Source organism: Scophthalmus maximus, chromosome 2 (assembly GCF_022379125.1).
Source record: "Scophthalmus maximus strain ysfricsl-2021 chromosome 2, ASM2237912v1, whole genome shotgun sequence".
NCBI classification, from domain to species: Eukaryota; Metazoa; Chordata; class Actinopteri; order Pleuronectiformes; family Scophthalmidae; genus Scophthalmus; species Scophthalmus maximus.
This window is the reverse complement of record NC_061516.1, coordinates 5,477,361-5,497,987: the sequence shown is the minus strand read 5'-3', so window position 1 is coordinate 5,497,987 and position 20,627 is coordinate 5,477,361. Positions and strand designations below refer to the sequence as shown.

General features: G+C 47.3%; 1 protein-coding gene across 2 annotated transcripts in view; it reads right to left on the bottom strand.

Annotated features, from left to right (window-relative positions):
- LOC118300658 (seizure 6-like protein) overlaps positions 1 to 20,627 on the bottom strand; it is a 51,055-nt gene that overhangs the window by 13,248 nt on the left and 17,180 nt on the right. For both annotated transcript variants that reach the window (XM_035625262.2, XM_047330592.1), the window contains exons 2-10: positions 10,444 to 10,920; positions 9,389 to 9,528; positions 6,708 to 6,903; positions 6,107 to 6,292; positions 5,853 to 6,024; positions 4,379 to 4,545; positions 3,792 to 3,986; positions 2,390 to 2,528; positions 990 to 1,186 (exon numbers count right to left, since the gene is read on the bottom strand). In XM_035625262.2, the coding sequence (XP_035481155.2) occupies positions 990 to 1,186; positions 2,390 to 2,528; positions 3,792 to 3,986; positions 4,379 to 4,545; positions 5,853 to 6,024; positions 6,107 to 6,292; positions 6,708 to 6,903; positions 9,389 to 9,528; positions 10,444 to 10,920 (1,869 nt within the window). The remainder of the gene's footprint in view (positions 1 to 989; positions 1,187 to 2,389; positions 2,529 to 3,791; positions 3,987 to 4,378; positions 4,546 to 5,852; positions 6,025 to 6,106; positions 6,293 to 6,707; positions 6,904 to 9,388; positions 9,529 to 10,443; positions 10,921 to 20,627) is intronic.

The window sequence follows — 20,627 nt, the reverse complement described above, 5'->3', positions numbered from 1 at the left end:
TCGAGTTGGGTAAAAGATTATGAGTCCAACATCCGGTGGGATCTCTTGTGCACTAGCATCCCAGTTTTTTTTATCTTATTACCTCGTTCTCATCTCTGACTGTCTGTCTCTCTGTCTGTCTGTTGGATTGTTTGACAGCAGGATTACGCCAAAACTACTTAAAGGATTTCCTCCAAAACTCAGTGCAAGGACGGGACACGGGCCAAGAAAGAACCCATTACATTTTGGCACGGATGCGGACAAAAGGGGCGGATCCAGGATATATATATATACATGCTCTGTATCACTTTCTTCAAGATTGCGAGAGAATTTTCTGACATCTTTGCCAATTTCCCAGGGAATAATCCAAGGATGTTGATGAAAAAAACAAACAGGCATACGCAGGGGACTGATCTATGAGCGTGTGCAATTTGGTGCAGCTCCAAGTCAAAAAATCTAAATCTAGCGGCTTTAAATGTGGTTTCATGAGAGGACTGTCGGGCCTTTTGTGGAGGAATGCTCTCTGCTGAGTGCCTTTCTAGTTCAGGATGCAATATTTACATAGACATTTGGTACGTAATATCCCTGTAAACATGATATTCACAGAAATGCGAACTAAATTGCCGCAATTGCTATCGGAAAGTGACCGCATAGGCTGCAAGACAACAGCAAAAAGTTGCAAGTGAACTGTCCACACATTTATTTCAGCAGGGAGTTGGTGCGGGTCGTTTTATCATCAGGTTTTTTTAAAATGTGAAGCTCCTCAGGAACAGGAGCAGAACAGATTTCTGCCATTCTCTGAATACACGGAGATCAGCCCCATCCGAGTCACAGCATCTTCTTTATGGACCAACCCGATGCGGGAGGGGCAGCAGTTACAGATAGAACAGACAGCATTTGTTCATGGAATCAATTCATTAGGGTGTTTGTCTTTTTGTAGGCTTTGCTTAGAGTAAGAACAATATAAACGGTCACCAGACGAATCGTTTTGGGTCCAACTTAATCCTCACCCATGTAGTTGATGATGAAGCCTTCGCCCTTGCCAAAGACGAGCCCCGCCGGGTCCGAGTGGAAGGTCACAGTGAGGTCGGGGGTGGTGGAGGAGAGTTTAAAGGGGCTGGTTCCTCCGATGTACCGCCCCAGGATGCGCGTTGTCACCTCGTCGCCGTCGGTGATGGTCAACATGTCGCTGTCGCTGATGTTCAGTCTGAGGACGGCGAGACAGAGAGGTTACCAGTTCAGGGCCACGTGTCCAGTCGCGTCGACAGCCGACCGCGTGGGAGACGAGCTGAGCTCAGAGGCTAAACGCTGCACTCGTCCACCGGGGCAAAGTGTTTAACCGTCTGCAAACGCAGCCGCGGGTCCGTTGGCCCAGAGGTGCGTGCTCCACCGCAAGAGGCTGTCTTAAACGTGCCAGCTTGCGAGGCTTTGAAAATGTTCCAATATCTGTAAATGTGACGTGACATATTCCTGCCAAAGGGCCGGCCGATGCAATTGGATAAGTGCTCACGGAGACTTGTGTTGACAGACTCATTAAATGGCACAGAACAAAGTGAAATGGATAAAAGGAACCGTTTCAAGGGAAGAACATCTTACCAGCTATTAACACATTCATCCATGTTTCCATTCATCTGGATTCCTGCACAGTGTTTGTCTGAATGTCTTTTCGATCCCTTTCTGAACCGCACGCTCTTGCCTTTCTCCAGTTTTGTGTCTCGGGTCCCGCGATGGGCCCCGATCATCCGATTCCAACGGCGACGACTCCTTACTCGTGCATACTCGACATCAAGAATTGATAACTGCAATTTTCCCCCGGCCTACCCACGGACAGCATTAAGAGTTCATTGCACTCATCCCGACGCTCGTCCTGTCTTCACCGTGGCTACCGGTGCGAGCCAGGGCCCAGTTGGAAATCTTCCTTCTGCCTCGCAAGCCCTTTCAATTTGACGGGCCCCTTCCTTCATCGGCCCCTGTTATTGCTCCGTATCCGGCGCTTCCCTTTTACGCCGCATTGATTCCCCGGTTATCTGACTCATCCTAGCTTTAAAAAATATATTTTCGGCAGAGCCTTCGCTCAATTAGCCCATCTACTTTGGAGTCAATTCACTGTGAAATTTCGGGAGGCAGCCGTTTACTCATCTGTTTTCTTCTCCTCGGCGCTCGGGCCGAGTAAACGCCGCACACTCTTTTAACTTTGATACCGTCTCATCTGCACGGGCGACGTGCACTCATTCATTCCCACGGCACTGATCTTCAACCGGATCATCCGAGTGCAAGTAAGTTAGTTAAAATGAAAGCCTCCGCACATGCATGTTAATGAATACATCTGGCATTTGGTCCAGGCAAACTTTGGATCAGAGCTGGAGATTTGATAAGTGTGTGTGTGTGTGTGTGTTGGCGTTTTCCTCACAGTTGCACATCAAGCAGCACTCGTTTGTCCTCCCCGACATGTATCCTCCAGCTGCAGTCCTCCCCCTCTCCGTACCACTCTGGCCAGTTTGGGGACAGGATCACGCCCCCTGGTCCGGTCAGGTCTCCCCCACACTGTGCTGCAGAGAGACAGGACGGAGGACGGATTGATGGAGAGTAATCTAAAGAAAAATATTTGAAGGTTCAGAGGTGCTGGAAGGCAGATGTTTTTACGTTTGTAGTGACGACGGCACAGTAGAATATGAACATATACAGGAAATACAGGATTCCATTCATTCCTGGTGCATGGTTTAAGTACTTTCAGCACTTAATAGGGAAATATCCTGGTCTGGTTTAACACAGACAATGTGCACAGGGACCTCAGACAAAGCCAGTTAATAAGTCGTATTTCATTTAAGAACAGGATCTTTTTCCCGAATCCAGGCTGGACTCTGGATTCAAACCCTATGTCACGGCTGGTACTGAGACTCCTCATGACCCCCTTTTTCCTTTAGTCCGTCCGTCCTGTGTGTGGAGTGTGTGAATGCGAGTGTGTGCGGCGGCGGGCGCGGTTTTCTCCTGAGGCAACTGCCGTCGCTCCACAGCCAGAGCCGCCTGATGAGAGTCGCGACAACGGAAGTCCAAAAAACGCTTGCACGTCACGTGACTCATGGAGACTTCAGTCGGTTCAGGGAAAGTTCTTGGCGCGCAATTCGAATCCGTTATTCAGAGCGACAGAAACAAGATTTGTGTGTCGATTTACAATACGACATGCCTATGTAGTTACTCTATGTAGTCAGTCTTTTTTTTAATGTAAAATATTGTTTTTTTCTTAAATGCGTTAATGCGCATGTTGATTTGATTCAGATGTGCTGACGATATACAATCTGATTACTTAAACGCCTTCATAAGTGCCACACCGACGGCCCATCGGCTCCATTCCGCTGCTACACCAATGATCCACCATTGCTGTGGAAAAAAAAACTGGTCCATTGGGGTGAACCGCACTGTTCACACCTATTCCCGATCGGCCTTTTCAAACTGCGGTCTCTCCGTCTCGTCTCCGCTGGATTTGTTCAGCCGGATTTGTTCCGCCTGTTCTGTGGAATTTGCACTCGGGCCAAACTCTCACTGTGTCATCTCTCGTTTTTTGGTTCTGGGGAATCTTTGCCCGTCACTCATCCCCGCTCTCTGCCGCCCCAGAAACTATGTGTCGGCACCTCGATTATAGAAGCCGCAGCCATTACGCCACAGCATCTGTATCTGTGGAACTTCTATTGAAACCTTTAAATGACTCCCTGAGTCTGTGGTCTGAGTCGGGACTTAGTTAACCGAAACGTCCTTATCTCTGTTGCCCCAGTGTTGTGTTTACTTCATGTTTAAGATAAGATCCTCTGCTTTACCTTTGCACAGCGGCTCTGTGTCATTCCAGTACGGATCCCTCGCACTGATGCACTCAATGACAGGGGGCCCTTGTTCCAGCGAGTGGCCCGGGTCACACGCGAACTGGACCACAGCTCCGACCCCGTATAACGGGTCCGAAGTGGTGAAGTTTCCGTTCTGGAGGTACGGCTCGTAGCAGTGGCCACGCTCGAACGCTGCGGCAGATGAAATGAGGAGAAAAGGGCCGCGCGCTCAGCTCACTGGACAGGTAATAAAGACTGTTTGACCATACAGATTTTCTTTTTTTGAATTCCCTTTGCTACCTCAGTGAACAGAGCTTTTATTTTCCTCTTCATGAGGATAAACATGTTGTAAGCTATCTTTCCATCCCTCCACAATCTGAATCTGATACTGTGTTGAACAACCAGCCATCCAACCAAAATCCACCTGGCAGTGAACAATATAAGCAGCCCGGCAGTCGGCTCTGAAATAGTCTTCATTGTGTAATTCTATTCTGTGTAATCTGTGTAAAAGAAATGTGTCAGGACATCTGAAACACATGTATTTTGTACTCATGTACCCCAACCCTACATCAGCGCCCGCCCACCTTCATAGCGAATGTTGAATCCCGTGTCGTGGTTGGGCTGATCGGTGATGAACTGGATCCTCACAGCTGGACCCTCGCTGATCACCCCCTCGAAAGGTATCTGCCCGCCGCGCCCCGAGTCGAACAGCACGACGGAGCCGGCGTCCAGCCCGCTCCACAGCACCAGCCTGCAGGGACGGAGAGGCCGTGTATACATGAGTGTGTGTGTGTGTGTGTGGAAGAGAAAAACTTTTCATCCGGAAGACTTCGCACTAAACTAAAGATCATCTAGGACAATGTCAATTAAACCATAAAAGGCTCCGCAAATGAAAGTCTATATTTAGTCAAGTGACTGACTGAATCAGAGCTGTTAATACTGAGTCACCTGTGAGTCGCACTGTCACTGACATGAAGATGAAATGCATCGCTATGAAAATGGCTTTGGAAAAAACCCACTCGCCACAGCGAGGCGATCGATGACTTCGATCGAGGGACAAGGTGAAGTCTCTGTCCCTGACATGGATGAAAAAATACGTGCCATAAACGTCGATGTTGGACAGGCAGGTTTTCTGCTGGTGCTGGATCAGTAGTGCAACTTTGTTTATTGCAATATTATACAATATGCAGCGCGTAAAAATGATCTGACGAGCCTTCTCTGGCGCGTGGAGCCGGTTACCGTGAGCTGTTTACCACAGCACGAGCGCACATACTGTAACGCTTGTTGTACGAACCCTGTCTCGCCTGGGGGTTGACTAGTGATGTCATGAGCTAGGTTGAGTGAATTTTAACGTTTAACAGGTACATGAATACTTGTAGAATTATATTATAATACCAATTGTAAAAGTGACCTGTTCTGCTCATATTCAGGTTCATACTTTTAATTTGTGTCGCCACTTGGAAAGGTTTACATGCTCTAATGTTCAGAAAAGACATCAGTGTTCTCATACAGCATATTCCTGCAACGCCTGGGTAACTTTTAGCCCCGCCTCCCGATAAACCCCAGTCCACTCTGATTGGCCAACTGGCCCAGTCTGTTGTGATTGGTCAACCGCTTTCAAAACGTGTGGGAAATGTCACGCCCCTTCACCAGAGAGGTGGAGATTCTCCGATTGCAGGCGGGGCTACACCCAAAGGAGTCCAACTGGGACATCATAGTGGGAGAGAAATCTGAACCAGTGGTTCAGAGCTTTCAGGCTGGAGGGTTTAGTCGCCTCATGGTGGTCTTGCTTTACAGTTTGAGGGGCCGGCAGGCTCCACAGATACACACATGTTGCACAAACACTGAAAAAGTAATTTTTGCATAATATGTCACCTTTAATAATTAAACAGAATAATGTCAACAAAATGAGATGGATTTTATATATGTTTTAATACCTATAATTGCTTCAAAACGATGAAAAAATATGGGAAGACTTGGTTTCAGGACAAATCTGTTCATATGAACGTTTCTTGCATGAGACCCAATGTCTCATAAGACACTCATGGGTGCCCCTACCTGTCAGTGGGGCCCAAGGCCAGCCTCTCCAGATGCAGGTGCAGCCTCTGGCCCCTGGGGGCCTCCAGGGACCAGGAGCAGGAGCAGTCCTGGGTGGCGTTAGGCCCATGGTGGGGAGAGGGGGACAGTACCCTCCCCACTGTAGCATTCTTCACCGTCCCTCCACAAAGAGCTGCAGAGGAGGAGTCACGTCAGCATGGTGGGTCCAGACTTTTTTTCTCTCGCTCCACTTTGAAATCGGCCCCTGCACTCACCCCTGCAGCTGGGCTCCTTGCCGCTCCACACGGGCAGGGAGGCATTGAGGCAGGTGAGCAGCGCCGCCCCCTGTAGGTGGTACCCCATGTGGCAGTGAAAGCGGGCAGTTCCTCCAGGGAGCAAGTCCAGCACTGACACCTCCCCGAAATGAGGCTTCTTCGGCAGGGAACAGCTCAGCCTGAAGACTACATACAGTACAGGGGGGAATAAAGAGGGTGGTGACAGATGCTTGATTCTGTTTGTGTTGCTGCTGCTGGTACTATTCCAGCAAAATATAAGAAATATACAGTACATAGGATCAAAATGAACTGTGAATTCTACAGTTCATCTTCTTTTATCCGATTGTGAGGCTAATACATCCACACATAAATTATAATTTTAATATTGTTCAGATAACTGTTTGACAGTTTGGTTTGGTTCCTACTGAGCCTCTAAAGTGGCTGATGTCTCCTCATGTTGTTCTGTTCCTGGTCGTACTGGGACAGAAATACACAGTACAGAAGGGCCTGTGATGGTGTTGTGATGTTTGGATTATTCAAAGTGTATATATACTGTATATATATATATGTGTGTGTGTGCACGTGTAGTTCGTGGACTCACTCTGATAGTGCAGCTGGAAGTTGCCCGTGCTTCCCTCCGGCGCAGAGCGGTAGTAGACCGACAGGGTGTTGGTGGGACTGCGGATCACCTGACCTTCGACCAGCAGCGTGTGGTTGGCCAGGACCAGCAGGGCCCCCCGTTCGTCCGCGCCCCTGATGGAGAGCTGCTCGCCCTCGGACAGGTTCACACTCTTCACCTGCACACACAGGGACAACGCTAACCCTGACCCTAGATAGGTATTTTTACTCTCTTAAGTGATTCCCGTTGTTTTGTGTCGTCTTTGTTACTGTTCAGATGTTGCAGCGCTAAATTTGACTAACACAAGTTGCACTGTGTAGGTGCAGAGATACTCCCCATGGTAATATGAAAACAGTATTTGCAAAACATCACAGAGCAAACTATCGCTGCTAAATGATTATTTTCAATATTTACAATGGGTGGTATGCTGAAGCAGTTGCTCAGGGACAAACATTTTAGCTGCTTTCAGCTCATTGTTCATCAATGTGTTGTGTTTTTTGTTTAATCTGCACAGCAGCACCTCGACTGCTGAACTGGTGAAAAAGAAGGAGACATATTTTACTCAGGGGTCGGTTGGCAGCAAATCCGAGATAAAAGGAGAGTAAATATGGCAGAAAAGCCGGAAATGTGACTCCAGATGCAATACTCCTTTTTGCTAATTTATGGGGGGAAGTTTGTCGGGATGGAATTGCACATGGAAACCCTAATAAAAAGTACAGTAGGCCAAAATTTGTCTAATGATGGTTACATCAGACAGATTGGGTAATGAACGCATTGTTCCCGAGGGTAGTCTGGATTGTCTTTGTACCTCTTTGCAAAAGTTTCAACTTTAGTGAGAGATTTCCTATTTGTCTGAGCCATGCAGCATATATGAATAAAAATGTTTGAGGAGAAACGCCGTTATGACGGTTAAGGTGAGGTGCTGTGGAATTTTGTCACATGAGTCATTTTTTTTGCACAAAGACTATCAGCACAAGGTTTTGTTAGAAAGAGATAAAACCACTCAATGAGAAAATGATCTGAGAAAAGAAGATGACGAACAAGTGTACGACTCAACTGTGTCTCTAGCACACCTGTGGAATCGTGTTGGGAACGGTTGTGAAAAGAAACGGTTAATGGATGAACCTGAGAACCGTTGCACCTTTAGTGAGAAGGGTCCCGTGTGCAGACGGCCGGAGCTGTGGAGCTCCACGCTAGACCGGAAACACGTGACCTCCACGCTACAATAAGGAAGTAGCAGGGTGGGTTTTTTTCGTTTTAATTCTACAAAAGAACTCAAGAAGAAGATTTTCATTTTAGCGATTTGCAAAACTGCAACTCACCTTTCAGTGAAGTTGTGTGTAATCGGTTATATGGACAAAAACAAACAAACGAGAAGGTCGCGTGTTTACGGTTTAGAGACGAGAAGGTCGCGTGTTTCCGGTTTAGAGACGTGGAGGTCGCGTGTGTCCGGTTTAGAGACGTGGAGGTCGCGTGTGTCCGGTTTAGAGACGTGGAGGTCGCGTGTGTCCGGTTTAGAGACGAGAAGGTCGTGTGTTTCCGGTTTAGAGACGTGGAGGTCGCGTGTTTTCCGGTTTAGAGACATGGAGGTCGCGTGTTTTCCGATTTAGAGACGTGGAGGTCGCGTGTTTTCCGGTTTAGAGACGTGGAGGTCGCGTGTTTTCCGGTTTAGAGACATGGAGGTCGCGTGTTTTCCGATTTAGAGACGTGGAGGTCGCGTGTTTCCGGTTTAGAGACGTGGAGGTCGCGTGTTTCCGATTTAGAGACGTGGAGGTCGCGCGTTTCCGGTTTAGAGACGGGGAGGTCGCGTGTTTCCGATTTAGAGACGTGGAGGTCGCGCATTTCCGGTTTAGAGACGTGGAGGTCGTGTGTTTCCGGTTTAGAGACGTGGAGGTCGCGTGTTTCCGGTTTAGAGACGTGGAGGTCGCGTGTTTCCGGTTTAGAGACGTGGAGGTCGCGTGTTTTCCGGTTTAGAGACGTGGAGGTCGCGTGTTTTCCGATTTAGAGACGTGGAGGTCGCGTGTTTCCGGTTTAGAGACGTGGAGGTCGCGTGTTTCCGGTTTAGAGACGAGAAGGTCGCGTGTTTCCGGTTTAGAGACGTGGAGGTCGCGTGTTTCCGGTTTAGAGACGTGGAGGTCGCGTGTTTTCCGGTTTAGAGACGTGGAGGTCGCGTGTTTTCCGGTCTACTGTGGAGCTCCACAGCTCCAGCGGTCCGCAGCCAGACCCTCTTGCCTTCATTCCACCCTGCTATTCTGTATAAAGGGTTGCTGTTCCAGCAATAAGCGGAGGTAGTCACAGAGCCGGATCGATGCCTGTGTACAAGGGAGAGCTGGCGCAGTGGGACAGGAGTTACACGTCATGCCTCTGATTCCAGGACGCCGCCATGCTATCTAAGACCACACTCTGCGGCGGTGACAGGGTGGCTTTGTTTGTTTAGTATAAAACAAAAAAAAAAAATCAAAGGCAGCATTATCCGAAGGGGGCTTGAGAGAGAGGGGGAGAGAGAGAGAGCGAGTGGCAGCAGTACCAGCAGTGGCCACTGGAAGGCAGCGTTCACCCTGGGATCAGATCAGAGGTATAACTCGTGTTTGCAGCAGACACAACTAAGTGCAGAGCGACGTCCAGCATGGCACCGGTGGGTGAGTCTAACTGCTGACGTGTACCTGCAGCTCCACGCCGTAGCCGGTGTACACGGTCACTGTGTAGGTGCAGTGTAAGGAGGTGCCGTCCGGCAGCGGGGGGTCATCCAAGGAGTCGATGTATCCCTCCGGGTCGGACAAATTCACCATGCAGCTCTGCGCCGCTGAGGAGAGAGCAGGAGAGAGGTTGGTTTGCATAGGCCTCATTTTTTTATTTTTGTATTCTTCTGTAGCTTGCCTTGTAATCCCCTTTAATGTGAGCATGCCTGGGAACTCAGCGGGAAATCCCCGCTGTGTATAATTAATGACACAAATTAAAGGGATCAGAGCCACTGCACAGCAGACACGAGGCGCAGCGAGGACTCGTGGCCGCTAACTGTGACGCGGAATCAACAGTCGCATCCTTCGTCCTTCATTTTTGTAAGATCACTCGTGGGGGGAAATATTCAGATGTTGGAAGTGAAAGTAGTAATACCCCAGTTTATCAGGTCCTTCATTCAGAATGTGTTTCCATTTAATATGCTTCTCCATACATGTACATACAATACAATGCATCTCAGAGGCAAATATTGTACTTTACTACACGCAGCTTTACTAAAAGCACTCAACGGAATGACTCCCGTCAAGTGTGTACTGTTACATATTATAAAACTGAATTATTATCGCATAATCTTTAACACATACGCAAGCATTTGAATTTAACATACTGTGTCCTGACTTACAGCTGGTACGTTAGCATGGTGGTTTTTAATCTTCCTGTAACACGACACTTGCATTAAAAGTTTTTGTTTCTCTAAAAGGTCCGTGCAGTTCGTCCTCTGAGGACCGTGAATGTCAGCGTACATTTTTGACGGCAAAATCTGTGCAACGGTTGCTGAAATAGCCCGGTTTGTGTTGGTTGTTAGTGGTGGACAGACTGACACTGACACTGTCACGGGGCTACAAACGTCTTCCTGAAAGGCAGTGCAGTGTAAATGTTCCCTTCAAACCTTCACTTCGGCACAAAACCTTTCCCCCACGGTGTAACATCCCGACCGAATGGACGGGAGGACAATGAGCGGACTTGAGGCGACTCATACCTGATGAAGGTGGCCCTGCCTCGGGGTCCACGTCCCCGCTGTCCACGTCCAGCGTCGTGGCCACAGGGCTCATCTCTTCCTCCTGCCCAGGGGTGTGCGTCTGCGTGTGGGGCGGCGGGGAGCGCGTGTCTGCCGGAGGAGGCCGGGTTGGATCGCTGCCTCGGCCTGGCACCGCAGCGGATGCTGGGGGTTTGACCCCCCCCAGGGATCCCCCGCTCCCGTGCTCCAGGGAATGACCTCCCGGGAGGGAGCTGGCGCTGAGTCCTCTGCCCAGGAGAGGGAGCTGGCTCTGGGGCAGAGCGGAGGCGGGGATCGCCCCTTTCTGGGAGACAAGCCGCCCTCTTTGAACGAGCAGTGAATGCGGCAGACCTCCGGCCACGGCGCCGGCGCTTTTGCCTCTGGGACCGCTTTCCTTCGTGGTCCCTTGTGTCACCGCCGGGTGCGGGGTAAAGGGGGCGGCTGGGCGGACGTCTTTATCTGAAAAGAGTGGAAAACAAGGGGCGAATAACATGAAATGGCAAGAATTTTTTTTAGAAAATCGTCAAAAATGCCCCGGGAGTACGGCCCAGGGTAGTTCTGTCACTGTCCTGCTGGTCGTATCAGGAGTGGGGTTCTATTGCAGACCAGCCGGAGCCGACTACAATTGTATAGCAGCAAATTACAACACACATTATCTCGCGGCACTTTGACATAGTGAGATTCGAGACCTCGCAGTATCACAGAGGAAAAACCCAACAGCTCCCACAAAACACAGAGACAGGCGTGTTAAAATGCCATCTCCTGCTGCTCAGTTCAAGAACAGCACAGCCCAGCATTTACTCTCACACACACACACACACACACACACACACACACACACACCTCCTGTCTTCTTGCCCACAACAAGCCGCTACAGTACACTCCCCCCTCCCTAAGTCAGCAGAAAATGTTCTCTTGGCGCTGTCAACATCACAAGCGCTTTCTTCTTGTTTTGCGCTTTTTCATCTTCAACCAGAAAATATAACCCCCCCCCCACACACACACACACACAAACACACACATATATTTCTGGATACATACCCGCATAATGTTCAACGTGTCAAAAACGCCATCATCAAGAAACTGATTTCAGATTTCACAGCTTGCAGTTATTTAGGCAGCAGATGATGACACACACACACACACACACACACACACACACACACAGACAAGCATATAAAAACACACACATGGTGAAGTGGTTCGGCTCTTAAACTCTTTTCTTTTGGTAGTTCAACGCGTTTAGATTGAATTTTTCGTAAACGCAAGAGGTGGTCTTATACAGAGGGTGCTGCACCGCAGGTTGTTTGTAGCCTTCATGCCGGGCTCGTGAGTGTTTTGGGGTCTGCGTGTTGGTCCACGGAGAGACACCAACACATTTTGACATCTCTGACGCATTCCATTTCCGTTATGTGAGAGAGAAAAAAAGGCTTTGTTGATGAGGTACCTCAGGGAACGGATCGTGGGTCTTTAGGTCTTTTCTCAAGACAGAGAATAGTGTAATATGCAGCAGGTCACTGTTATCAACCACACAGTGCTGCAAAACCTGACACCATTCATTTCACGAAAGAACTGCAACAGAACTTATACCAGTACATTTAGACAACCACCACCACCAACCACAACACCGAGAGGCTGCTGGTGCAGGCAGCAGAGGCAAACGTTTAAGGTGCCAAGATACTCGAGGGCCATATACGGAATTGTATTAGTGCCAGGCATAAGGGAATTTAAAAAAAAAATGTATTTAACATTTCGACGTTAATGTTAACTAACGTTAGCTTTAACGTTAGTTAACATGGCTGTTATAGCTGAACTGGTACCACTACATGGCTGTTTGGGGCTATTGCAGTTAGCGAGGCTAGCGTAGCTTCGCTATGCGTAGCGTAGCTTCGCTATGCTAGCTTCGCTATCTGCACGCCTCTCAAAATTCATCAACGGTTGTTTGCAATTGAACGTTATCGTGTCAGGACACACGTCGACGCTCATGTACAAACACCCGTCATTTCTTCCAGATTCAGCCTGTCAACAATAGTAATATCGCAACTTTACGACTTGGTTAGTAGCTCTTGTAGCTTAGCTACAAGCTGTTGTCTTAGCTGTTTGGTGCTACTGAAAAGTGCTTCCGGGTCACAATTTTCGACTTTATTCTCGATATAGTATTTCAACTTTATTCTCAACATTTCGACTTTATTCTCGAAATGTAAGAAAAAAAAAATCTTCCTCCTCTCATTTTTTTTTGTTATGCCTGGCCCTAATATTCTTCGGTAGCCATACTACAGTCTGAGAAAGTCTCTTTTTTTATCAAAAAAACCCCATCATCATATCAATTAATGCTGCGAAAACACCTAGACACACCAAGATTAACACATGATTACATTCACAATTCACATCTCGAAGCCACGGGTGATGAGGTGCAATGAAGTGAACAGTGCAGATCGCAGAGACAAAAGTGCGAACCGTGTTGTTAACAGATGTCATGTCAATGTCATGTCAATGTCACAACGTCTCGTTGAGGAGAATACTGAGCTCTGCTGCTACTTTTATTAATTATTCACCTCTGCAGACAAGATTCAACAGGACAAGATTTTACGTCCTGCGCTTGGTGAAATGTTCCGCAAAGTTTCGTCTTTCCACAGTGAGCTCACGTGGGGCGGCCAACAGCAGCAGGCGGTTTTTACTTTGGGCACATGTTCAAATCACGTCACGTCAGTGATCATAACGACTGATCGAATTTCATCCATTGCTAATATATAGAAAAAAATATTGATGGCTATGTTTGTTTTAAAAGAGGGCAGGGCCTCGGCTCCCTGTTTGCGATAAAAAATTATGCCTGTCGTGACTATAAAGACAAACTATAATCAATTTAAAAAATAATGCAATTACGGTGCGCTTGTTTTGTTGTTGCACTCATCCCAAATACTTTATTCATGGTAGTGGGTCATCATCTGACTTTGAACTGAAGTGATGTCTTATGATAGAGACACATGAATACTGATATATTAGGCCCGAACTGTTGATACGCTGAACCATAACGAACCCTGGTTCAAGCATCGTATCCACGTAAAAACCCAACTCTTTTCCGTTTTATTTGAGCATGTTGAATCATTTCCCGTCACATATTGGAAAACTGTGTGACAGCTTCATAGTGTTGATACGCGAATAACAATGATCAATCATCAAGTGAATAATTAAAGCCCTGGTGTTTTGAAGTCCATTAAAGCACAGATTGTGTTTATGACCAATTTCCCCCATCATATTTATTTTAAGATTAATGTGCACCATTTAGTTCTGGGGAGACGACAATCGACGTGATGATGAAGGCCGACAGACGTGAATCACTTTTTAGGTCTGTTTGATTGAAACTTACTGTGGCAAACGCCAGTGTGGTGGGTACTGTTTGATGGGGCATTTTGAAAGGATCGTCTGCTGAGATTTGATAAAAATTAAAAAAACATAATGAAAAGGCTGAAACAATGAGGAAATAAACAACCTTGCATCGCAGTGGACCCTTTCCACATCCGATCAGATGAGGGTTGAGATGTCAATTCTTACTTCAATTAGATTTAATTTAAACTGCTACAGCAATGAGTGTGCAGATTATTTTCCTTAACCTACTCCATTCAGTGCTCAGCGCCTTCTATCAGAGGGGAGGTAATAATCAGTCAAATCTGGCACTACTTGTTTTTCACCAAACTGCTGGGACTGCAGTACTGATAAAGTTTAAAGAAAAGCAAAAAAAAAAAAAAAGGCAAAACAGGCAAGGAGTAACAAGGAATGGAGCGCATAAGCAAACTAAGCGGTTGCTTAGGGGGCCCTAAAATAAGAAAAGATACTGTAAAGGCAATGTCACAAAAAAAGGACATATGCCTCTGGCTGAAGGGGCCCTAATCAAATTGGGCTTCAGGCCCCACACAGGCTAGGGTCGGCTCTGTGGCAGGATAAATGGATGTGAACGCTGGGCAGAAAAGGTCATATGACACATGGGACGAGAAAAGAACCGCTGAGCAGATTAGACACTTTAAATCTAATAAGGTGGGACTGTCATCACAGTTGGAATGGCAGATCCTAAGCACTAGCATTAACTGCCCAACACTGCACGTTACATCACAGTCGGAGTGCATTTGTTGGGCTAGAACCTGCAGGGGGATTATATCACAATTATACTCTTGAAGAAGACACCTTCCTAAACCTCTGTATATAAAACAAGCTACTTAATTCTACCTGGGGCCCATGTCCAATATTCCCTTTCTTGTATCTCTATGTTTGGTCTCCACCTGCCTCCTGAAGGAAATATCTGTCTCTTTAGCTGCTAAGTGCTCCAATATGATCACCAGCTGCTCTCTGACTATGTCTGTCCGCAAGTGGTGGACTGTGGCTTTTAACTGATGTTTCCTCGCAAAACTGCTTCTGGCAAAAAATCACACAATGAGAGTGATGAGAGTGAAGCGGGACAGTGAACAGATAATCAATGAGCTGAAACTCACTGTCAAGCTCCATAAAACCCTGAGTGAACCCTTTAGCAGTCACATTGTCTTAACATTGTCATTTCATACATTGTTATATCAAAACGATAATACTAATAACTGGTGCTTTGAAGCCATTATGTGTAGATGTGTGTTCGAAACTCAGTCCAAATCATCTCAGTGTCCTTTTCTGTTTTTCCTGCTAAAGCAAAAAAATACAAATGTGCTATGCGATCATCGGTGATCGCACAGCCACTTTCACACTGCAAGCAGGCCAGGGTCTGATTATCGGCAGCAGACGCAGTGCGTCACGTTTTGACGTCATGAAGTTGGCTAATGCGCCGGAAAACAGTGTAGTGATAGGTGGCGGTCATAGGTGGCAGAATAGAGCGGTGCGCGCCATAAAACACAGAAGAAGAACAGTGTGGTACACAACAGAAAGCTGCCAGCATGGAAGTGCCGATCGGAGGTGGATCCGATTATTACCCGGGTCTATTGCAGAGTCATTTGACCCGTGGCTGAATGCCCATTAAACGTTTTTCAAACTGCACAAAATGCCCGGTGTTAGCGGGTTTAAACATGTTTTTTGGGGGTGTGAAAGGGGCTTCGGAGTGATGTTTGCAAACTGCACACCCAGTGTTGTGAGGTGTGGTCCGCACCATTTCCCCCCTTTATGTACAATTTTGAGGGGCTTGCACTTTAGTTGAGTATTTCTATATTAGGAGCATACTAAAACAACAGGGGTCGAGCTGGGTGCTCTACAGAGAGAAAGCTCTCCCCCTGTTCCTCTCCTCTCAACCCAACTGGCCAAGGCTGTTTTCTTTTCTGTCCACTGTCTCCAAGTCTCTGTTCAATATTATAATATCTAAATATTGTAAGGTCTCAACATTAAGACAGTAAATTGCCTTGAGATGATGTATGTTGTGATTTTAACTTATTTGGATCCAAAATTCAAACTAAATCCGAATTGAATTGAAAATTCTCAACCAACACAAATGGATACAAGGCAGGGAAATATTAAAACTGTATGAATTAAATAGTTGGCTAATTTAGATATCATAAGGTTTATAAGTTATATCATAAGGTTTATAAAGATGGAATTCAAATTCACTAAGTCAAATTTAGATTTAAATGAGGCAAACCCATGGGGGAAGATCCACAGTCTGAGAACAGAACCAGAGTACCGCTTACACAATTATAATATTGTAGAGAATTCTTCTTCCACCTGTATACGACCTACTGTATTTGATGAAATTGTTAAGCAAGAAGTCTAGTCCTGGCTTTGCTGTCTATAGGTCTGTTTTTTTGGCCCCACACGTATCTGAATGTGCACACGAGAAAGGTCACGCGGCCATAGGTGCTCTGAAGACGCGCACACCTTTTGGTTGGAGAGCCTTGATGTGTGCCGTTTCAAAGGCCCATGGTGTAAGTTGTGGGGGGACCCCGGGGTGCAGTGGTACGCGGATGACCTCTCGATCACAAAGAACAGATGAAAGGGACAGTGAGTGCCGGTCCGTGACAAGGGTTTTTGTTGAAGACGGCGGCCGTGTGCCGCAGTCGCTCACAACAACTGTGCCTATTTCAGGACATCAGTCGAGTGCCCAGACGGCTGTATTGATTCCGAGACTCTCCGAACACTCCAATCTGTGGCGGCAGCCACATCAAAAACAAGAATCGCCGCTTCCCTGTCTGGTCTGGCATTACTGAGGATAATAGAGGGGCTCACTTCAGATTAAAGGGAGGTGTGACAGCGATGGAAAAGATTCTGAACAAAGGGATCGACACAAATGCAATCTTCTTATTTTGCAGTGGCAGTTACCAAGGATTTTACATCCACGATGTAAGATGGCTACGTGACCATGATACATCTTAATGTGGCTAATGTGTACTTATGATAACTGTTTTACCACAATCATTATACAAATATGTCAGTCAGAAAAGAAGAAAAAAAATCGAACAATGGCGGTTCAAGTCAGAGAGAGCAACATTTTTGCACATTGCCTCTGTTAGAAGGTATTGTGGTAGAGTGCAATGGAACTCAAATTCATCCACGAGAAGGCTGTCGCAATTGGATTTTGTTTTTCCATTCATAACGGGCTGTGAAAAATTGACAGGCAGGATAACTACATATTTGTATAAGGAGCCTGTGGCGGCTCTTTGGATCCTCTGCTGGAGAAATAGATTTCAGGAGGTTTGCTGTGCCATGTCATACACACTCCTACGCAACGCCTCAGTGTTCCGATGCAGCTTTTGCTGTTAAAGCTGGGCAGACGCTGTGCAGCGTTATTAATCTTGTACATTCGTCAATCAAATTCTTCTGGAAGGGTAGAAATGTAGAGGACAGCACTCTGCTCGCACTGCGCGGTTCAGTCAAACAAAATGCGGATTCTCTCGATCAGACAAGATAGTCGCATCTGGACGTAAAATTAACCAGCAGCCATTTTGATCATCCATTAATTGTTAAAGGGATCTTTAAGGCAAAATGCCAAAAATGATTACAGCCTCTCGAGTGTAAGAATTAACAGATTCTTCCTGTCTGGTGCATTGAATTTCTTTGGCTTTTGGACTGTTGGACAGTCAATACAGGACATCAGATGACCCCCCCCCCCCACACATTGGACTCTTTATAGTATGGTAGACGGTCAAATTTGTTTTTCCTGCTTTCTTATGCTTTGTAGACAAAAAAGATGAATCGATAAATCAAGACAGTAAGCCTTAAATGAATTGATTCTGAGAGTAATAATGAGTTGTAGCCCGAACCACAGCATAATAAATAGAATTAACTAGAATCGAACAGCTTTATGAAAATATATTTAAGTATCCTATTAAGTCTCCAAACCTTAACGGGTCCTTTTTTTGGCCCATGTTCCATTCTTCCACCTCGTTTCGTGGCAACCCTGTCCTGTAGTGTTTGCATAACAGGGACACGTCAGCATGCTGACTGGGGGAAGCTGGGATCGAATCGCCGACCTTTCGGGTCAGCGTACGGCCGACTCTGCCTCTTCAGCCACGGCAAACCAACAAACGTAATCTCCCTGGTGGAGCTAACCCAACGCCCGTTGACAACACAGACACAATTGCTGGTGGCGTTGGAGGTTTGTTCGGGCTATACGCCCCGATTAAATAACTTAGTAAATGGGTTTATACCGCAACACAATCAACACAAATTTCTACCATGCAAGCGATTCAATTGTCAAAAAGAAAGAAAGAGACAATCCCGCAGAAATTGAGTCTGATTGGGATTTTTAACCACAAATTGGTCAATTTGTGTCTGCCCAGATGTACGTACGTGACCATAAGCCTGTCTCTATTATTTATTTTATGTATAGGAATCCAGGGCAACTAGGTCGCCGGTTTTAATCCCGTCGAGTCAATGTTTCATCATTGACGGTGCGGTTGTTTTTTCAAAGATGGATGACTGACACATGAAAATCAGACGCCAGCATGCGCCCATGTGTAGGTGCACTGCTCGGCTCGCGTCCTCCGTACACACAAACGTGCGTGGCTGACGTGTCTTTGGTGTGTGTGTGTGTGTGTGTGTGTGTGTGTGTGTATGTGGTACATGTTCCTAGCGAATTAACTTGCAGAGGAAAAAACATCCGTGCATGTGTGTGTGTGTGTTTATTTGACTGCGGAGGAGAGATTGGGCTCACAGCGGAATGAGCGCTGTGGAAGGAGAAAACAAGTGAGATTGAGGCAGAATGCGATAGTCCTCGGTGGCTGCACACTTTCATTGCCACTTCAACACAATCAAGTCGGCGGGTGTAAAGCGATGTCAAAGAAGGCTTCAGCGGCACTGGGGGGGGGGGGGGGGGGGGGGGGGGGGGGGGGGGGGGGGGGGGGTAGCCTGACAACAAAGAGAAAATGCGCTCCTTTGTGGTTTGCTGTGTGTGTGTGTGTGTGTGTGTGTGTGTGTGTGTGTGTCTGAGAGCCTGAACCGCTGCGAAAATACGGGAAGAAAGCTGATCTTTTTGTTTTCAACGTAACTCTGTTTCATTTGTATTCCATGGGGCTGGTGGCTGTTTAATGTGCTTTATCAGACCCGGGACTGGCAGCAAATGTATCTGGAATACATTCCCTGTCTGCCATGTCTGTTCTCCGTGGAGACTCAGTGTGGCACACACACACACACAGAGAGAGTGTTTGGCTGCACTAAAAAGACAGGTTGGGTTTTCACTTCGGTGGCAGGGTTATCTTATCGGGTAAATACAGCGCTGGTTAAAGGGGCATTAAGCGATTCCGGAGAATTCTTGCTGTTGTCGTGAATTTACTGCTCTGGCCGGGGGCAGGAACCCGGATCCTCCGGTGTGGGAGTATGATGCACTCACCACTAGGACAAAACTGGTGAGTCGCGGCGCCACCAGCCAGCAAGTCTCTGAGGGTGTCGACGAGTGATGTTTGCAAACTGCACTGGCAGCGTTGCGTGGTGCGGTCCGCACCATTTTTTTGTTTTTTTTCCTTTTACGGAGCCTGGGCTGAGCCGAAAACCCAGATTTCCCCCCCCCCGCCGCACACACAGAAGCGACAGCCAACGGACGGCGAGGAAATATTCGCTGATTTTTTTACAAATCGTGTTCCGCTTTGGAATCGCTCACTGCCCCCTTTAATTTAACTCAAACTCTGACACTGTGTTTGTAGTTCTGTAATTGGTGATGATATCACTGTAACCCAACGAGAGATCTCTCAATGGTGGCATTGCAACAGAGAGGTCCAACAGGTCAAAGAACAGAAGCAGTCGGAAGATCAGACAGGTTGTCAACAAGTCAGCAGTTATTTGCAGGTCAAAATGAAAGCGACTGTGATTTTTTTTCTGGCCGTCGCGCCGCCAAAAGAACACAACAAACACACAGTGTGCCTGCCTGTGGTCGGAGAGTAGAAGTCTAATAACGCTGCTGTACCTGCCAAGTAAAGTGTTCTCCTTGCACCCGCCAGGTGTGATCACAGACACTGACCACACTCCGCTGTGACGGGGACGCGGCCACGCGGTTCCACGCGTAAGTGGCCCAGTGAAAGTCACCATCCTAAAATATGCGGCGCTCGCCTAGAGGCTTGGATGTCGAGCGAAGACGGCAGGGGCCATCCTCGGATCACGGCAACTAACGGTTTTCAAGCGATTTCACTGTCGTAGACAAATTTCCATTGTCGGTATAAAATCACGCGAGTTGATCCCGTCATCTGAGCCGCTTTAAGTCGGCCTTTTTCTCGTCTCGACGTTCCGATAAAATCAACCGTGTTTGATACTATCGTGAGTTTTTTAGTCTTCGCTCACGCAGACGGTGACGTGGACATTGTCCACGACCAATAGGTGAGCTCTTTTTCCGGAACCAAACGGGAAGCAAAAAAGCGTGCAGGGGTTTGGGAATACATGCTGCTCCGTCCCCCTTCGCTGTCCCCGTCCACGCGACCAGGCAGTTTCGAAACCGCGGCGTTCGAGGCTTCACCGGAGTCTCCATGCGATGTTGCAGCAGACCACTGCACACACGCTCGGACACCTATTGGCTTAAAGCTGCTGCTGGTGGCTGGACTGAAACTTAAAAACTCTGTGACTCACGACAAATTGTCTTTAGATGTGAGCGGGCGTCAGACCGAAGTCTTTCAAAAGTCTTTTCAGTGTCTTCTCAGAGTCGTCTAGTGTCCGGGAGGCACTAGGGCTGCTGAGCACCCAGTCTCCCCGAGAAGCTTTCGAGAAAAAACAAGACAGAG